The sequence below is a fragment of the Phascolarctos cinereus genome, unplaced genomic scaffold (assembly GCF_003287225.1).
Source record: "Phascolarctos cinereus isolate Bilbo 61053 unplaced genomic scaffold, phaCin_HiC Scaffold_3;HRSCAF=262, whole genome shotgun sequence".
NCBI lineage: Eukaryota > Metazoa > Chordata > Mammalia > Diprotodontia > Phascolarctidae > Phascolarctos > Phascolarctos cinereus.
The window spans coordinates 74430862-74448143 of record NW_027555736.1 but is presented as its reverse complement, the minus strand read 5'-3'; the positions used below and the strand labels follow the sequence as shown (position 1 = coordinate 74448143).

Here is a 17282-nt window from a genome sequence, read left to right as displayed (position 1 = left end):
ATGGTCCTCTTCAAGAACTAAGGACAAACAACAGTCATACCCCTGGTCACCTCCTTGGAATCAAGAATGAATGAACTACTTCCACAAAAGAAAAGCTGGGAATATTATAGTCAAACCACTAAGCAGAATTTCCACAGAGACAAATACCCTTCTCTCCTACAAGTACTCACCCCACCCCACCCTCCACCCCTCCTTAGAAGAATACTTTTATAATGTAGATTACCATACAGACCACCAGACAAATGCCTCCCTATTCTCCAGGAAAACCCAATGCTTCCTGACAAGTTTTCTGACCTTTAACAGTAATCTGATCTTGTGTATTGGCCACACCCCATGAAGAAATGTTATGTTCATGGATCCATAATCCAATACTCACTCCTGTGGTTCTGTGATCTTATTGACATTTATGTACCCTCCAACAATGAGGCTCATAACCCACCCACCTGTGCCTATTCTGTGCAACACCATCGTGTTCTGCCATTAATTTACCCAAAGTGGTGGCACAGTGGATAGAGCACCAGGTCTGGAGTCAAGAAGACTTCTCTTCCTGAGTTCAAATCTTTCCTCACAGACTTACTAGCTGTGTGACCCTGGGCAAGTCACTTAACCCTGTTTGCCTTCCAGCTCATCTGGAGAAGGAAATGGTGAGCCACTCCAGTATCTTTGTCAAGAAAACTCCAAATAGGGTCACGAAGAGTTGGACATGACTGAAAAGCAACTCAAGAATAACAACAATCTGTTCTGGCAGAGGGAGGGTCCTCACTGAGAGTTCCCTACAGCAATAAAATCAAAGGTGGGATAAAACAATAACAAAAATTTTATATGTATATAATGTTTTCAGGTTTGCAAAATGCTGCCTTCACAAAGACCCTGTGAGGTAGGTACTATTATCCCCACTTTACAGATGGTGGAAACTGAGTCTCGGAGAAGCTAAGTGACTTGGCAAATGTTAACACAGCCGGCCTGCTTCTGAGCCCAGGACTTCTGACCAGAGTTCGCTGCTCTTTCTATAAGCCATACAGCCTCTCAAAATAAGTAAAAAACCTACTGCTTTGGGGAAGCACTAAAGTCCAAGGTAGATCCGGCCAAATACAGTGAAACCCCTCAGACACTGATACACCTCCATAGGCAATGTAAGCTTGTTTCAACCTCACCAAGGGAAGCAGCCTGCCTCTCTACTCCACGGCAGCTTCGGACCCCAAGGGAGAGTCTCTGCCCCTCCCTCCCCCCAGTCAATGCCTCACACTATCGAGACCTAGCAGAGCAGAGGAGTGAGCTCAGCAATGCCCTGGGGCTTGGAAAGCCTTCCACTCTAACCTCCAACCTGCCATGCTAACTTGCTTCATGATGCTGGGCAAACTCTTTCCTTCACAGAAATTATAAGCTACAATTTCCCTTTCTCAAAAATAAAGGGATAAAACAACCCACTTTATAAGAGCTAGCCAAAAAATAAAGGAGTGACATGGATAAAGTGTAAGTGAAATCCAGGATTATTATTCATAAGAATACTAAAAGCAGGACCCCCAAACTCAGATTTTCCTGGGGCTGCCCTCTACCTCCCAAATCCATTTTTATCCTGATTTAGTGAAATTGCTCAGGTACCAAGGCACTTCTTTCACACCAGAGAAGAAATGAAGTAGCATTAGAGTCACTTCAAAGCAGGAGAAAAGTCAACAAGGGAGTCCTCCGCAGAGAGAACAAATGTCCAGGAAACAAACCTTCACAGATAAATGCCCAAGGGAAAGTTAACCAGACCATTCTGGGATGCTTCAGATTCACTGGGTTGAAAAAATTTATATTGGACAAATAGAAATCCCCGTCATAGGGCTACTGGCCTTTCTAAGAAAACACCCACTACTCCCAGGTAAAGTGACTGCATGAATCTCAAACTCACTAAGGCAGCTAGGTGGGGCAGTGGACAGAGCAGGAAGACCTGAGTTTAGATCCATCCTCAGATGTTTACTAGCTGGGTGACCCTGGGCAAGTCACTTCACCCTGTTTGCCTCAGTTTCCTCATCTGCAAAATAAGCCAGAGATGGAAGTGGCAAAGCACTCCAGTATCTCTGCCAAGAAAATCCCAAATGGGGTCACAAGAGTTGGACTCAACTGAAACAAGTGAATGACAACAAAATTTCACGCTTTACAGGAGGAAGAATGGCATAGAAGGAGAGACCAAAAAAAAAAATCCAGACTCAATCTAATAACACAAAGATAGAGGGCATACAATCAAAAGCAAAACTTGAGCCATACAAGTCTATGAGTTTGGAAACCGTGCCCTACATGCTGAAGAAACCATGTTTAGGCTAGTCTACTGATTTGACACTTGTCACGTAATGCCTTATATTGCCAATTATCCTTTTACATATCTTTCCTGTTATGTCATCTCACTAAGTATAGAAACAATGGTATCCCCAGAATCTAGAATATTTATTTATTGAGTATATATTAAATATATATAATTATATATTATAATGTATATAATTACATATTACATATAATTACATATTACATATAAATAATATTTATTGAGTAGGAATTAAAGAAATATCTTTTTGTTGTTGATAATGAAGACAATAGGCAATAACAATGAGTAAGGGGATGGCATGATCTGCCCTTGAATGTTTATCTCAGGATTCGAGCTGAAAGACACCCATCTGGTCCAATCTCCTCATTTCACAGATAAGGAAACTGAGGCCCAGACTAGTTAAATGACTCACCAAAGGTCACACCAAGTAGTAAGTTGGCAGAGCTATGCTTCAAATCCATATTCCCTGATTTCAAACGCAGTGCTCTTTCCATTACATCAGGCTACATTGCTATGTGAAGTGCTCAACATTGCTCTAGGAAGCAGAAATAGAATGAAGTATAGTGGGTAAAGATGGCAACGAGGAAGACAGCTGTGGTTAATAGCCACTAGACCTACTCTGAAGAATGGCACATGACTGAGAATCTCACTTGTAGGATTTGGGCAGGCCATGGACAATTTTGCAGTATCCTTCCTAGAGTGTATAATGTTTCTCTTTCTGTTATTGCCAAGTAACTGCTAAATATTTTCAAAATGCAGGCTGTCTTGCTCCTAGAAGAGAAGGTAAGGGGAACAGAAGAAGGTCTCTCTATTCTCCAGATTATCAAACAAAAATTAATTATTCTTTGAAAAGAATGACAGAATTACAAAGGAGAAAATAACATACAAAGAGGAAGAAGGAAATTCTAACCTGTGTCAGGAGGTTGTAAGATAGAAGAATATGACACCACAGAGAATGGGGAAAAAAGATGACTCTATTTTAGAATTTGTGATAGAGAAGGAGAGGAAAGACAGGAATAATCCAATCTACACTATAGATTTCGGCACAGTAGGTTTCAAAGGGTTGATTCCTATGGCCTAAAGTTCCCTGTGAATAAAGTTACCCTAGAAGAAATGGGAAGCTCTCCAAAATGAAATTCTGAAGCCTCAAACAGATACAATTGCAATGAAGAAGAAAAGGGGGGAACCTGCCTAAAGAAAACTGGTGTAGATGGACAGAGTACTCATCAGTCAGCTTAAACGTGTAAGACATGCATAAATGATGAAGGCAAGGCAAGAGGATGACTACAAAGAGAGCCATAGACCTCCATGTGTTAAGAGCACCAAGGCTCAGTTTGTGGAGACGGGTAATGAATATTAAGGACAACGGAAAGCTTTTTCCTTTGCTCCATTGGATAAAGGGAGGCAAAAAGGGGTCAAAGCAGGATAGAACCACTGCTTGGGGAGTTTAGATGGTGATAACAGATGATGACAAAAGGTAGAACTACTCAACTCTTATACTGTGAATTCTGTGTTCTCTGAGAGTAGCGTTTACATAGGGCTTTAAGGTTTGCAAAGCACTTTACAAATATCTCATGAGTGATCTCTAGACTGGAAAGGATAGAACGAATAACTTTGAAAGCCATAAGAACTCTGATCAATGCAATAACCAGCCGTGATTCCAGAGAATGGATGGTGAAGCACACGTCCAACCCCCTCAACACCCAACCCCTCCTCACAAAGAGGTGAGGGATTCTCTGTCCATCGGAGAATGAGACCTGGATTTTTTTAGACACCGTGAAGGGGGATTTGCTTTGCTTGATACTGCATATTTGTTACAAGGGTTTCATTTTGATTTCTTTTTTTTTTTTCAGTGATAGGAGAGGTGAATGGGAAGGAGATTTTTGTTAACTGAAAATTTTTTAACGAAAAAGTTATTTCTTAAATAAAGGTTAAGAGAGTTGAAACTTAAGGAAGTAGAGATCATACACTTGACTACAAACCTTATCCCGAGGAACTAAAAGACACAGCAAACATGATTATCTCTTAAAGATCTTGAACAACGGGAAAAGAGCTGCAGAGGTGAAGTTCAAATACTGACTTGATTTTTTTAAAGGGACAAAAATGAGAAGACCATAGGCAGGTGAGCTCTACTTCAATTACTGGCAACATTCTAGGACATATTAATAAAAGAGATGGTTTGGAACCAGCCAGAAAAGGAACTGGTGAGCCAGCATGGCTTCACCAGCAGGTCATGCCTGACCAAGCTCACTTCCTTTTTTGACAGGGTTATTACTCAGAGAGCTCAAGGGAATGCTGTAGTCACAGTTTACCTAGATTTCAGCACAACATCCAACAGTCTTCCATGCGGTTCTTGTGGACGAAAAGAGAGATGTGGGCTAACAATTGTACAGTTAGTGGAATCCTTTTTAAAATGAGAATAATAATTGCACCTTCCTCACCTAGGGTTGTTGTGAAGAACATCACCCTGTAAACCTTCAAGCGCTATAGAAATGCTAACTATTGTTGCTGCTGTTGTTGTTATTCAGGAACTGCTCCATGTCCAAACTCCAAATGTAGGCAATCAGTGAACGAGCATTTATTAACTACCTACAATGTGCAAGTACTAAACTTAGCACTGAGTATACCAAAAAAAAGGTAAAATCCAGTCTCGGTTCTCAAGGAGCTCAGTCTAATGGGGCAGACAACACTGATATCAATTTGGAAGGCTCCAGGAATCTGCCGGTCCCATGCTATTTGATGTCTTAATCAGTGTCTTAGATGAAGGGAGAGACGGCTTGTTTGTCAAATCTTCAGGTGGCACAAAGCTGTGGAAGGATAGTTGGCACTCTGAATGATGGGACTAGAGAATATCTTGACAGGCTAGGCTGACGGACTGATCCTAATAAGATGGAATTAAGGATCAGAGGTCTAGAATGGCTAGGGATTGTAAAGGGCATCCAGTACAACCCTCTAGACTAGATCTTACAGCTGAGGAAACCAAGGCACAGAAAGGTGAACTGACTTCCCAAGGTCACACAGATAGCAAATAGCAGGGCTTGGATTTGAATTTGGGTCCTATGACTCCCTCACCAACTCCTTCTCTCGACATCCTTGCTAGGTGGCACAGTGGATAGGATGCTAGACTTGGAGGATCTCAGTTCAAGTCCTGCCTCAAATGCTCATCAACCGTGTGACCCTGGGCAAATCATTTAGCTTCTCTGCAGCTCAGTTTCTTCATCTGTAAAATGGAGATAATAGCACTTAACTCTCAAGAGGATTCAGTGAGGTACTAGACAAATGCTAGCTTTTGTTATTATTATTCATCCTGCCAGACATAGTTCGGCTGCCATGTCTTCCATGAAATCTTCCCAAATCTGATCTCATTTCACTTCCTACTCTTCTTTTAATACAAATTAGAAAATCAACCAATAATCTGTGTTGATCACCCTTTTAGATTTTAATTTCCTTAAGGGGAGAAATACTATCTTATTTCTTCCCTTATATTTGTATTATTTCCCTTGTATTTTCTCTCATATTTCCCCAGAGCTAACACAATGTGTTACACATAACAAATGCTTATGTGGGAATGCCTGGTGGGAAAGGATTAAAATATAAATGGGTCAAAGAAGGGCTTAGATAAACCTACAGATAATACAGTCTATGCAAAAACACTAAGGATCTGGGATACTGTCAAGGCAGTGAACTCCTTTTGCCAGATTAGATCCCAACTCTTAAGTCGTAGGGAGTTTCCAAAGACACAGAAAGGTTAAGTGACTTGCCCAGGATCACACAGATACTATCAGAGTCAGAATTTGGACCTACGTCTTCCTGATTTGGAGACCGAGATTCATAACAGGATATAAAAGGAAGTTAAGGGTGTTTGGCTATTACAAGTCCAACCTGTTAAAGGGGATATCATTAAGGACAACCACACACTCTCATAATGCTTCCTTTATTTCTTCTATCATAGCCAGGAAGACTATGATAGAAAACCACAGTCCCTCCTAAGTGGAAGGGATTGTGATCAAGCTAACATTTGAGTTCTTATGATAAAGCAACATTTGAGTGTACTGTTCTCATAAAAAGAGTTCGACCTTGGATTCCATGAGTGTTTCTGGCCGGGTGAGAGGCGATCTAATGGCAGGCAGTTCTAAGAAGAGCCTCTGCAGATGCAATCTTCACTGACTCCCCACCAGTCCCCACTTATCCTGCCAAAAATGACAAGAACAGAAGAATGTTCTAAGGATGAAAAAAGGTTACTCACAGCCTTGAAAGCGCCTGGTTATTCTGGAACAGTAGTTCTGGTAACAAGTGCAGATGGTTCCGGTTCAGTCGTCTGGAGAAAAGGAAAAAGTTAAAATAACTAATTTTTTAGAGGAAAAGAAGAAATTTGCTCCACAATAGAAAAATGTTGAGTTATCTCAATTCTTCCTAATAATGGGCTTATGTATATGTCCATGTACACACATTCTCCGCTGCTGATTTTTTTTTTCATTTTAGCATCTTGTGCCCTGTAGTGATTTTGTCATGAGGTACTAAAAAAAACCAACCACTCAACTGGCATCAGTCTAGTAAAAAAAAAAAAAGATAGTTACCTCTGGCAAACAGCTAGACACTCTTAAAAAATGTGAATGACAGAATCAGAATCCAAATGGGAGCAGTGTTGGTCACACCATCTTCTTGACCTCATACTCACTTTAGGAAGAATAGTATAATGGAGGTGGATTTGGAATTCCTCAGTAACCAGCCAGACCTTAGGACTCTACTGACCCTTGCCTTGACCATTAGGCAGGACCAAGAATTCAACATCTGCTCTGTTATCAGGTGCAACCTCCAATTCCAACACACATACTTTTTCACCTCTTGCTTGGGGATTCATGATAAAACCAATGTTACTATTATTACTGTGGAAGAAGTAACAATCTATTTCTCTGTGGCTTCATGGAGAATCCCCATGAATCGCTTCTAGGCTTAAGTTCCTTTCCCTGGCCATAACTCCAAATTCCTTCCTATCTGTATCACTTAGGCCCTTATCCTACTCTACCCAAACCTACTTTTATGCCTTCTGGAACGCCTAACCTATTGTTAACCAACTGCTCCTCATATTAGATATGTGCTATATAAACATGAGCTCCCATTATTACCTGAAACCCCAAAATCCTAAACCTTGAATACTCTGCCAATTCAGATAACCAAGCTGCCAAAGACAACCTACACAGACTCACTTAAATTTGGGCAATTAGTGAGAAACAAGAGGGAAGGAGGGGAATTTAGGGCATATGTTCAAAAACTTACACATCTACTTTTAGCAGTCCATTTAAATGACACTCATTTGTCATAGCATTTTTAAATGGGTCATCTTATACAAAGTTTTAATTTATCTGGAAAAATTACCAATATAGTTACAGTTTTCCCATGGGTCAAGGAAGAAACTCTGAGTTCTATAAATATAACCTGACTAGGAAAGATAATCCAAGGGAGAAAAGCAGTCTGTTGTGAGAGAAAGAATATGAGACTGGGAGTCCGGAGGCCTGGGTTCTACTCCCAGCTCGGTCACTTCCTAGCTGTGTATGGCCTTGGGTCGAGCAAGGAAGCAAGAAACCATTTATTAAGCACTTACTATGTGTGAGACTCAAATAAGCACTGGTGATACAAAGATAAAAGTGGAACAATCTTTTTCCTTAAGGAGCTTACATTCTAAGAGAGAAGATAACATGTGTGTGTGTATATAGATATAGATATATACATATGTGTGTATGTATATATATAAAATAGAAAATATATTTAAAAAAACAAAGTAGTTTTAGGAGGGAGGAAGCTGAGGAAGATCAAGAAAAGCTTCATGTAGGAGGAGATATAAGCTGGATCAAGTCATATTCCTTTTCTGGGCCTCAGTTTCCTCATCTATAAAATGAAGGGGGCTAGATTATCTCTAAGGTCCCCTTCTAGCTCTAACATCCTGCAATTCTATCAACAATTTCTGACTAGACCTTGAGGTTTGGACTCCTCCTTCCCTTTCCGAATTAGTTAATTTCATGAAAACTTGTTATCTGCCCACATTTCAGCTTAAGGGATACATGGTTTCATGTACAGGGACATCCTCTCTATTAATTTGTATCATAACAATGCTTTGCCTTGGCAGACATTCTTTATGAATTCTACAGCCAAAAATACTTATTATCCTGTGGCCAAACTTCTGGTAAAGAGCTTCTCTGACTATAGACAGACAGGTCCCTGGAAGACAGACATGTAGTCTATCACTTGGTCCTGCTCAAAAGCCTTCCGGCTTGGGAAGGCCTAGCAGAGCTTGTATTCTGCCAGCATAGCCTTCGATTATCCCAGATCACCCCCATCCTACAATGAGGCATCAGGGTAGGATTTTTAGCAGAGGACTGTTTCTCCATGACTGAGACTTTTTAAAATTCTTCACATCATACTTACAAAAGGAGGATAATGCAAAGAACAGCCCAACAAAACTGAAATTGTTCCATGGGAAGCAACTAAAATGATAGAGATGTGTGAAAAACCTACCCTCTGAGAAACATCTTCAAGAAAGGAATACCTTCTTCTTTGGAAAAATGAAGATGACAGCGTTCATGACTGAAGTCTATAAAATCGTGATTATAGATTGGGGCGACACAGGCTATATGTGACACCCCAGTATACTTAAACTATGGGCATCCACTGAACCTTAAATGTAGTTCAAAGGCAAATAAATGCCAATAAAGGGATTTCAGAAAGCACCGCATTATACCACGGACAATAAACTTCTAGGATTTGTTTTCACAAGAATCAAAAGTGGCTAATGATTTAAAGAGATACAAAAAGAGCTGGGAAATGAGTGGAAACTAGTCTCCCAGCTGTATGACCTTGAACAAGTCTCTTCCTTGGCTTGAACCAGACAGATTCTAAGTTCTGTGATTCTATAATTCTACTATTCTATGTTCATGAACAGTAGATCCATAACAGATTAATAAAGAAAGTCTGGGATATATGAGGTGCATTTCTAACTTTTTCAAGTTGATTTCATTGAAGTCAACTACCACCCCTGAAAAAAAAATGCCTCTCGGTATCATTGTTGAAAACAGAATACTGAGCTTGGCCTAATATGATATTTATGTTCTTTTTATTAAAAAAAAAAAGCTTTCTTGAAGCCTTGTGTCTTTATATCACAGCCGCTTCCAGATATAGTGCCCAACACTGTCAAGTAAGTTCTTTTGTAATAAAGAAAAACAATTAGACAATATCAATCACCTCAGTAACCATATCTGACAGTACATGCGACGTTCCCCACCCATAGTCTACCACCTCTCTTTTAAAAGGAAGGAGGTATTTCCACATCTCTTTGTTGGACACCAAGGTTAGTCATTATAATTACTCAGCACTTACTTTCATTTTAATGTCCTCTTTATTTTCATTGTCATAATTGTTATATACTTTGTCCCCTAGGTTCTATTTATTTCACTCTGTATCAATTCAAACAACTCTTCCCATGTTCCTCTTAATTGTGAAGTTATATCCTATTCACAAAACTGCACAGTCTAACAAAGCCTGATATCTCCAGAAATAATGTTTTGAAATTCAAGGAACCATTCAATTCCATGTAAGTGTTTATTAAGTTCTATTAAAAATTCAATACTATATTAGGTGCCATAGGGTATGCTAAAATGCAAAACATGGCCCCTGGCCTCAATTCAATTCAACAAGCATTTATTTAGTTCCTACTATGTGCCAAGCACAGTTTGGCCCAAGGAATTTTTCATATAGTTTGAGCTGCAGAACTCCAAAACAGCATTAGAATATGTGAACAATTAAGAAAACTCAAAAATGTTTTTCTTAATTCCTTCCAGCAACTACAAAATCATACATCCATTGGCAACTGGCTGACCTTAGGGCAGTAATCAGCCTGTAATCAACTCCAGGAAAATAACCTGTCATCAGCTACACAAGGCAGGTTAGAACCTCTACCCCAGAGATCACAAAGGTCCAGTCTGGCACAGATGTTATGTTTATGGCTATTCCTTCCTACCTGCCTGTCAGTAAAAAGGGTTTGTTCCAATGGTCTTTCTTTGAAGGGAAAATAAGAGTCGTTTTTGAAGGGAAAAAAAGATTTTTGTAGACTCCAAAACAATGGGGAGAGACGGCTTCAAGCCCCTTAACCATTATATAGTAACTGACAACAGAGTATTTCAGTTTCTGGTTGCTTCTTTCTCCAACCACAATACTTTTTTTTCTCACACAATCCCTAGTAGTAGAGATCAGACTATGATTCTTATTTTCAAATGGGAGAACTATGGTTCAGAGATGTGAAATGATTCGTCTGGTGCCACACAACTTATTCAGAAGGAATTAAATTATCTCCTCTTCCTCACTTCACACACACACACTGAAGAGTTTCTTCCTCCAGATTTCTCTTTCATGTTACTTTCTCTTAAAAAAGGAGGTTAGTCATAACTCCTAAGTATTCCTAAGTCAGATCAGGGAAGAGAAAAGCTGGAAAAGGGAATAGAAAACAGCCCCTAGTACACCCGCTGGCAGTTCACCACATATCACATCAGGAGGTGATTAAAAACAAAACCCATCTCTGTCCTACCATGTCTCTGGTTGACTTGGCCCTCAGCTGTTTTGGAAGATCTTTGTTGAGGGTTGTTTTCTTCTAGCCATCCTCCTCTTTAAGTCTAACCAAAGCCATCATCATACTGGTGAACTCCAATGATCTGAAGTCATTGTGCCATTTGCTAATACATAGGACCCACCTGGAAGCCCTACCTACCTGCTGCCACAGTTGCTCAAGAGGTGGTTAAGGGAACTACTCAACAACAATTTGAATATGCTTCAATGTTCCAACTGCTGCCCCTGCTTTAAAGAGAAGCACAGCACATGTCGCCTCCAGGCTACTGATGTCAAAGACCTCTATGCTGAACCAGTGACGAGGTGGACAGAGGAAGACACATACAGGGTCAGTGGATGTTCCTATATCCCGCCTCCATCACTGCCTGGCTGAGCTGTCAATCAGCATCATGCCAAACAGCAAGGATATAATAGCCAATTAAAACCATTGCTAGATGACTCAGTCCTAACTGTCAGCTAAGCCATTATCAATTGTGAAGAGAGAAATGTATTTGGAAATGACAGCAATGTATTTTAAAGTGCATCAATAAAACATTAAACAAAACTGGTGGGAAGAAGGAAAAGGAACGGTCTCCTCCTGTTATATTTTTTTACAAGCCTCAGATACATGGCTGGGACACCATGAGTAAAAAATTAATGCATGGAGTCCTGTGTACATCCAACTTCTCCCCCATCCTTGTGCCCTGTGGATACTCACAGTCTCTCCAGCTCCCTCATGTCATCAAAAGCTCCTCGCTCCACTGCTCCAATCTGATTTTCCATCAGTTGTCTGGTAAGGCAAAGAGACAAAGGCTGCTCTAGGTCAAGGATTCCAAGAAACAGGAGGCAAATTCAGATCAAGATGCTTAGTGAAGGAATGATAAAGAAAGTACACAACCCAGGGGCATCCTATTAAAACCCTTCTTGAGTAGATAAGATTTCCTTGAAATCTGGTGAATTCAAAATGGAGGCTTCTTCCCAGAACCAGACCCTGCTACATAAATGCCTCCTCCCCTCCCTAGGCCTGCCTCTCTGGAAACGGGCACCCCTATGGCATAAGGCCATGCATCTACCAAGCTACCAGATTATCTTTTCAAAAACACAGCAAGGGAAAACCCTGGTTTAGTCAGCAGTGAGCGTGGGGCATGGGTCTAGCATGCCCAGCATGAACGTCCATCCCGGCAAAGCCTCCAGCACCAACCCGGAGGCACATGTCCAGGCAGCAGAACAGCAAGTACAGTATGCTATAAGTGGGCAAAGGATGGTGCCAACTGGGCAGGGCTTACGAGGGCAGAAAATGCACTGGCAGCTGGCAGACATCACACAACCCACCGTCTGCTTTGGATGAAAATGAGACACCTATGCCAAATCATCACTACCCATACACAGGCTCTTGGTTTTGTTCTTTATTTCCCCATGCCCTCCCTGATCTTGTGTCTCCCTATATCCCAAATGAAAGGATGCAAGATTTCAAGGCAATGGTGAACCTACAACAGCATCCTTTCGCTTGGTATGAAAGTTTAACAGGTCTCCTGCTTTTCTCTGCTGCTCTGGGTCAAGACTTTGCCCCTTAACAGGACCTTCTCCGATCTCACTTCTACGGCCAAAGTTGACCCAGGTAGTCCCGCAGCAAAAGTGCTGAGGCTGGGCAAGGAAATAGAGAAAAGGGCAGGGCACTTGGGAGGAAGGCAAAGAAAGGAAAACACTCACAACACTCGAAGCTGCTTCAGTCCTGCAAAGTCATTCTTGTGGATCCGAGTGATGTTATTCCCGTTGAGCTCTCTAGGGGAGCAAAGAAGAAAGAACATCGGGTGAGCAGACTCGAGTAAGGACAGACTACATGGTCTTTCCTCCAGAACCACACTGCCCAACTTATGCCTGCCATCTGTTAAATAGGACTCTGTGTTTCCCAACTGATATGCCTGAAGATACAAGGGTAGCACATAGCCTTAAGTGGCATTTTGTGAGTTTCCTTTGCATTTCCCTGTCTCTATTCATTCCTTTCTAAAATCTTCCTTCACATGGGACCAAAATAATCATTCTAAGGCAGAGTTCTGATCATTTCACTCCCCAGCTCAAAAATTTTCAATGGCTCCCTATTGTCCATAAAATAAAACTCAATATCCTTAGCCTGATATTTAAGGTCTTCCACAACCTGCCTTTAGCTAACCTTCCAGCTTTGTTTCATATTCTTCATTTTCATGTATTCTCTGTCCAGCCAAATTGGACTGCTAGCTGTTCCCTGAACTTCACATGCCTCCTCCTGCCTGCGTGCATTTGGCACTCCCCTAAATATGGGGAAGACGTCCTCTCCTCCACCTTCTAGAATTCTGCCTCTACAAGTCATTGTCCCACTTATCCATGTTCATTTGCTCACAGTGGCCTGTAAATAATGAAACTGGTACATTCTTCCTGCAACGTTTTTCCATTGGTTCTGATCCTGATGTATAATAAGTGTCTGCTGAGTGGATGGATATATTGTAGTGGAAAGAATTCTTGACTTGGGCAAATTATATCACTTTTCTGAACTCTAGCTTCGTGAAATGGGAATGATGATTGCTGTAGCACCTATCTCCTAAGGTTGTTATGAGGACCAAATGACATGATGTATGTAAAGTACTTTGCAAATTTTAAAGAGCTATAAAATATCAGTTTTTGTTATTATTACTACCTATCCTTTCTTTCAGATTAATGTAGGTCTGAAGCAGCTAGGTGGCACCGTGGATAGGGCACTGGACTTGGAGTAAGGAAGACTCATCTTCGTGAGTTCAAATCCAGCCTCAGACACTAGCTGGGTGACCCTGGGCAAGTCACTTAACCCTGTTTGCCTCAGTTTCCTCATCCGTAAAATGAGCTGGAGAAGGAAATGGCAAGCCATTCCAGTATCTTTGATGAGAAAACCTCAAATGGGGTCACAAAGAGTTGGAGATGACTGAATAACAACAAACACAAGATAAGCTACCTCACACTGATACCGTGATGTTCAAATGATGTTGGGATGCTCAAATAATGTATATAAACTGCTCTGCAAAATTTCACTACAATAAAAATGCCAGCTTTTATTGTCAAGTATGATAGCTGGGATTTCAACTTAGGTTCGTTAATGACTTATTTGATTTCTCATTGAGATTGGTCTGTTAAGGGTATCTGTTTCCAGTTGTGTCAGATTGGATGTTTGCTATTTTTTGCAGATATTCTTCTATTTCTTAAGTTCTAAAATCTATTAGCATAAATCTTCTCTTAAGTTTACTGCATACATTATCATGTCCCCTTTATGTTTCTAATTCTGGTAACTGAGTTCTCTCTTTTTAAATTTAAGTTTTAGGGCTTTTTAAATCAACTTTCTTGATTATACAAATAAGTCATTAGTCTTATTTCAATTGTTCTTTTGTTTTCCATGTTATTAATTTCTGTTCTAATTTTAATAATCCTCTTTTTCAACTTTCTTTTTGGTGTATTACTTTGCATATTATCCACATTCTTTAAATGCAGACTTAATTTGTTAATTCATTCTTTGTCTCTCTTGACAATCTGGGGATTCAAAGCTATAAATTTGCCTCTAAGCACTGAACTGGCTGCCTACATTGAGAAATACCTTGAGTGGTATTTCTGTTGTCATTATCTTTGAAGGTAATCTGCTATTATTAAATCCTTTTTTAACCAAAGCATTAATAAATTGCTTTTTAAAATCTCATGAAGATCTAGGCATTGATCATCTATCACTGTTTACTCCTAGTTTGAATATATTAAGGTCCATTAATGTATTTTAGATTTATACCTTTCCAGATTTGCTTATGACCACTCTGGCCAAGAACATGATCCATTTTTGTAAATATTCCATGAATGCTTAAAAAGAAATTGATATTCCTTACTTTGCCCATTAAGTTCTCGATATATGTCTATTAAATCCCCATTTCTCAATCAAGTATTGTCACCAGCTCTGTTCTTGGCACAATTCTTGGCACATAATGCCATTTAGTCATGTTGCCTACAGAATGCATGTCTAATACAAAAAGATGGACACAGATATAATCAGAGATATCTGTGTCCATCTTTTTGTGCTAAGCACTGAAAACATATTTTTTAAAGGTAGAGTTCCTGCCCTTAAGGACCTTACATTCTAATAGCAGAAGACAATACATATAGAGAAATAGAAATCAGGAGTAGGGTTTTGTTCTAGTGAGGTGGAAAGGAAGGCAAGGGGAGAGCAGTACAGTAGAAAGCAGGCAATGAAAAGCTCAGAGTGGATAGGATGCTGAAGCACTGTCTGGTACCTAGGCCAGCCAGTAGATAAAGTGGACTAAGTGGACCAGCTTGCACCCATTCACCCTTCAGTTAGGTTTGGCTTTAGGGCTGGAGTTCCAAATACAAAGAGATTCATTTCTCCTGGGACTGAGGCCTGGATTCTGGAAGACCCAGGTATGATGGTTGAGTTCTCAGGTCCAATGCAGAGGATTCTAGTCCAGATGAGGACAAGCACATCAGCTGCACTATGTTTTTGCATCCATTCTATACCCCTTTTTCTTGTTAATGGGAGAGCTCAATTCATGTAAATGTAATCCTGCAATTGTCAAATTTGACATCTACTTTTTTTGTTTTTTTGTCTTAGAAATGTAACAGGATATTAGATAAAAGAATAAAACTTTATTTTGCTATTTCTATTACTAAAGCAATTTCAATGAAAGAATATATCTATATCTATATATAGATATGGATATATCTATATCTATATCTATATCTATATCTATATCTATATCTATATCTATATATATATTTAAATTCCTGTATTTTGTGCTTTGAACTCTAAATATCTTTAAAATGGGCAGTTATGTGGTACAGTAGATAAGAGCACAGGGCTTGGAGTCAGGAAGACCTGAGTTCAAATTTGACCTCAGACACTCACTAGCTGTGTAACCCTGGGCAAGTCACTTACCCCTGTTTGCCTCACCTTCCTCATCTGTAAAATGAGCTGGAGAAGGAAATGGCAAACCAACCTAGTACCTTTGCCAAGAAAACCCCAAAGGGAGTGGGGGTCACAAAGAGTCTGACACGACCGAAACAAGTGAACATCAGCAATCTCTAAAAAAGGGGTTCTTAACCTGGGGAACATGGGTAAATTTTAAGGGGTCCTTGAACTAGCATATAAAAAAAATCTTTATTTTCACTAACATCTAACTGAAAAACAGTATTTCCTCCAATTATTTAAAAATATTAGGGGCAGCTAGGTGGCGCAGTGGATAGAGCTCTGGCCTTGGAGTCAAGAGGATCCGAGTTCAAATCCAGCCTCAAACACTCGACACTTACTAGCTGTGTGACCGGGGCAAGTCATTTAACCCCATTGCCTCACCCAAAAAGCTATATATGCACATATATATTATTCTGAGAAGAAGTCCATAGGTTTCACAAGACAACCAAAGCGGTCCAGGACACAAAAGCAGGTTAAATATGCTCTACTCTAAAAGCATCTTGCCTTCTTAACAAAAATAGGAGCTTCACCTGGGTATGCCCACCAATCCCAGCTCTTCTCCAGTCATTTACCTGGCTTTACTTTGTTCCCTTTGCTTATCTGTGACTTCCTCTTGATTATATACCTTTATTTCTGTTCATTTGGTTTACCTCTCTATTGTCTTCTCCACCCCAAGGTCAGCTGTATCATTTCATAAATTTAATCAATAATGTAGTTATTTTTAAGTACCCTATGGAGGTTCTTTCAATTAAGATAACAACAATTCGATCATAACTGAAAAATAGCCACTGTTCCAAGTACTTAGCTTTCCTGGTACTTCTACAGCTCAGTTCCAAAAAGCTCTTTTGAAATATGGTTTTTCCTCCATAAAATACTTTGAGAACCTTCTGGTTTTTAAATGTCCATCATTTGTTTTCCAATGGAATTTAGATAGCTAGGGATTTATTTCTGGAATTAAGGCCCATGTTTAAAAACTTTGTGTGTCATATTCTAACTTCTTTCTAATCATTCCTCATTTTTTAGACAATCTTCTGAGACCCTGGCAATAGTTTTTGATAGGTTATCTGTTTCTTCCTCTGGGTGGCTTGAAGAGATTTTTCTTTTGTCATTGTGGTTTTGAAGTTTGATGATGATGTGTCTAGGTGAGTTGAATGTTAAATTTTTCTTTATTGGCTTCCTGTGAATTTTATTTATAGAGTGTATTTGGCTTTGAAACTTTAAAATGCTAAAAACAACAATAACAACAATGAAAGCAATTCATAATAATATAGTGTTTTAAAGCTTGCTCACAATAACAACCCTATGAAATTGGAAGTATAAATATTATTTCTTCCATTTTTACAGATGAAGAAACTGAGGCTGTGAGAGTTAAGAGGCCTGCCCAAGCTCACAAAGTTAATTAAGTGTTTGATTTGGAAT

At 39.8% G+C, this 17282-nt stretch overlaps 1 protein-coding gene across 2 annotated transcripts in view; it reads right to left on the bottom strand.

Moving 5' to 3' along the window:
• The window catches only part of SLIT1 (slit guidance ligand 1), a 241731-nt gene that overhangs the window by 208905 nt on the left and 15544 nt on the right, over positions 1 to 17282 (bottom strand). For both annotated transcript variants that reach the window (XM_020997034.2, XM_020997035.2), the window contains exons 2-4: positions 12608 to 12679; positions 11616 to 11687; positions 6552 to 6623 (exon numbers count right to left, since the gene is read on the bottom strand). In XM_020997034.2, coding sequence (XP_020852693.1) covers positions 6552 to 6623; positions 11616 to 11687; positions 12608 to 12679 — 216 coding nt within the window. The remainder of the gene's footprint in view (positions 1 to 6551; positions 6624 to 11615; positions 11688 to 12607; positions 12680 to 17282) is intronic.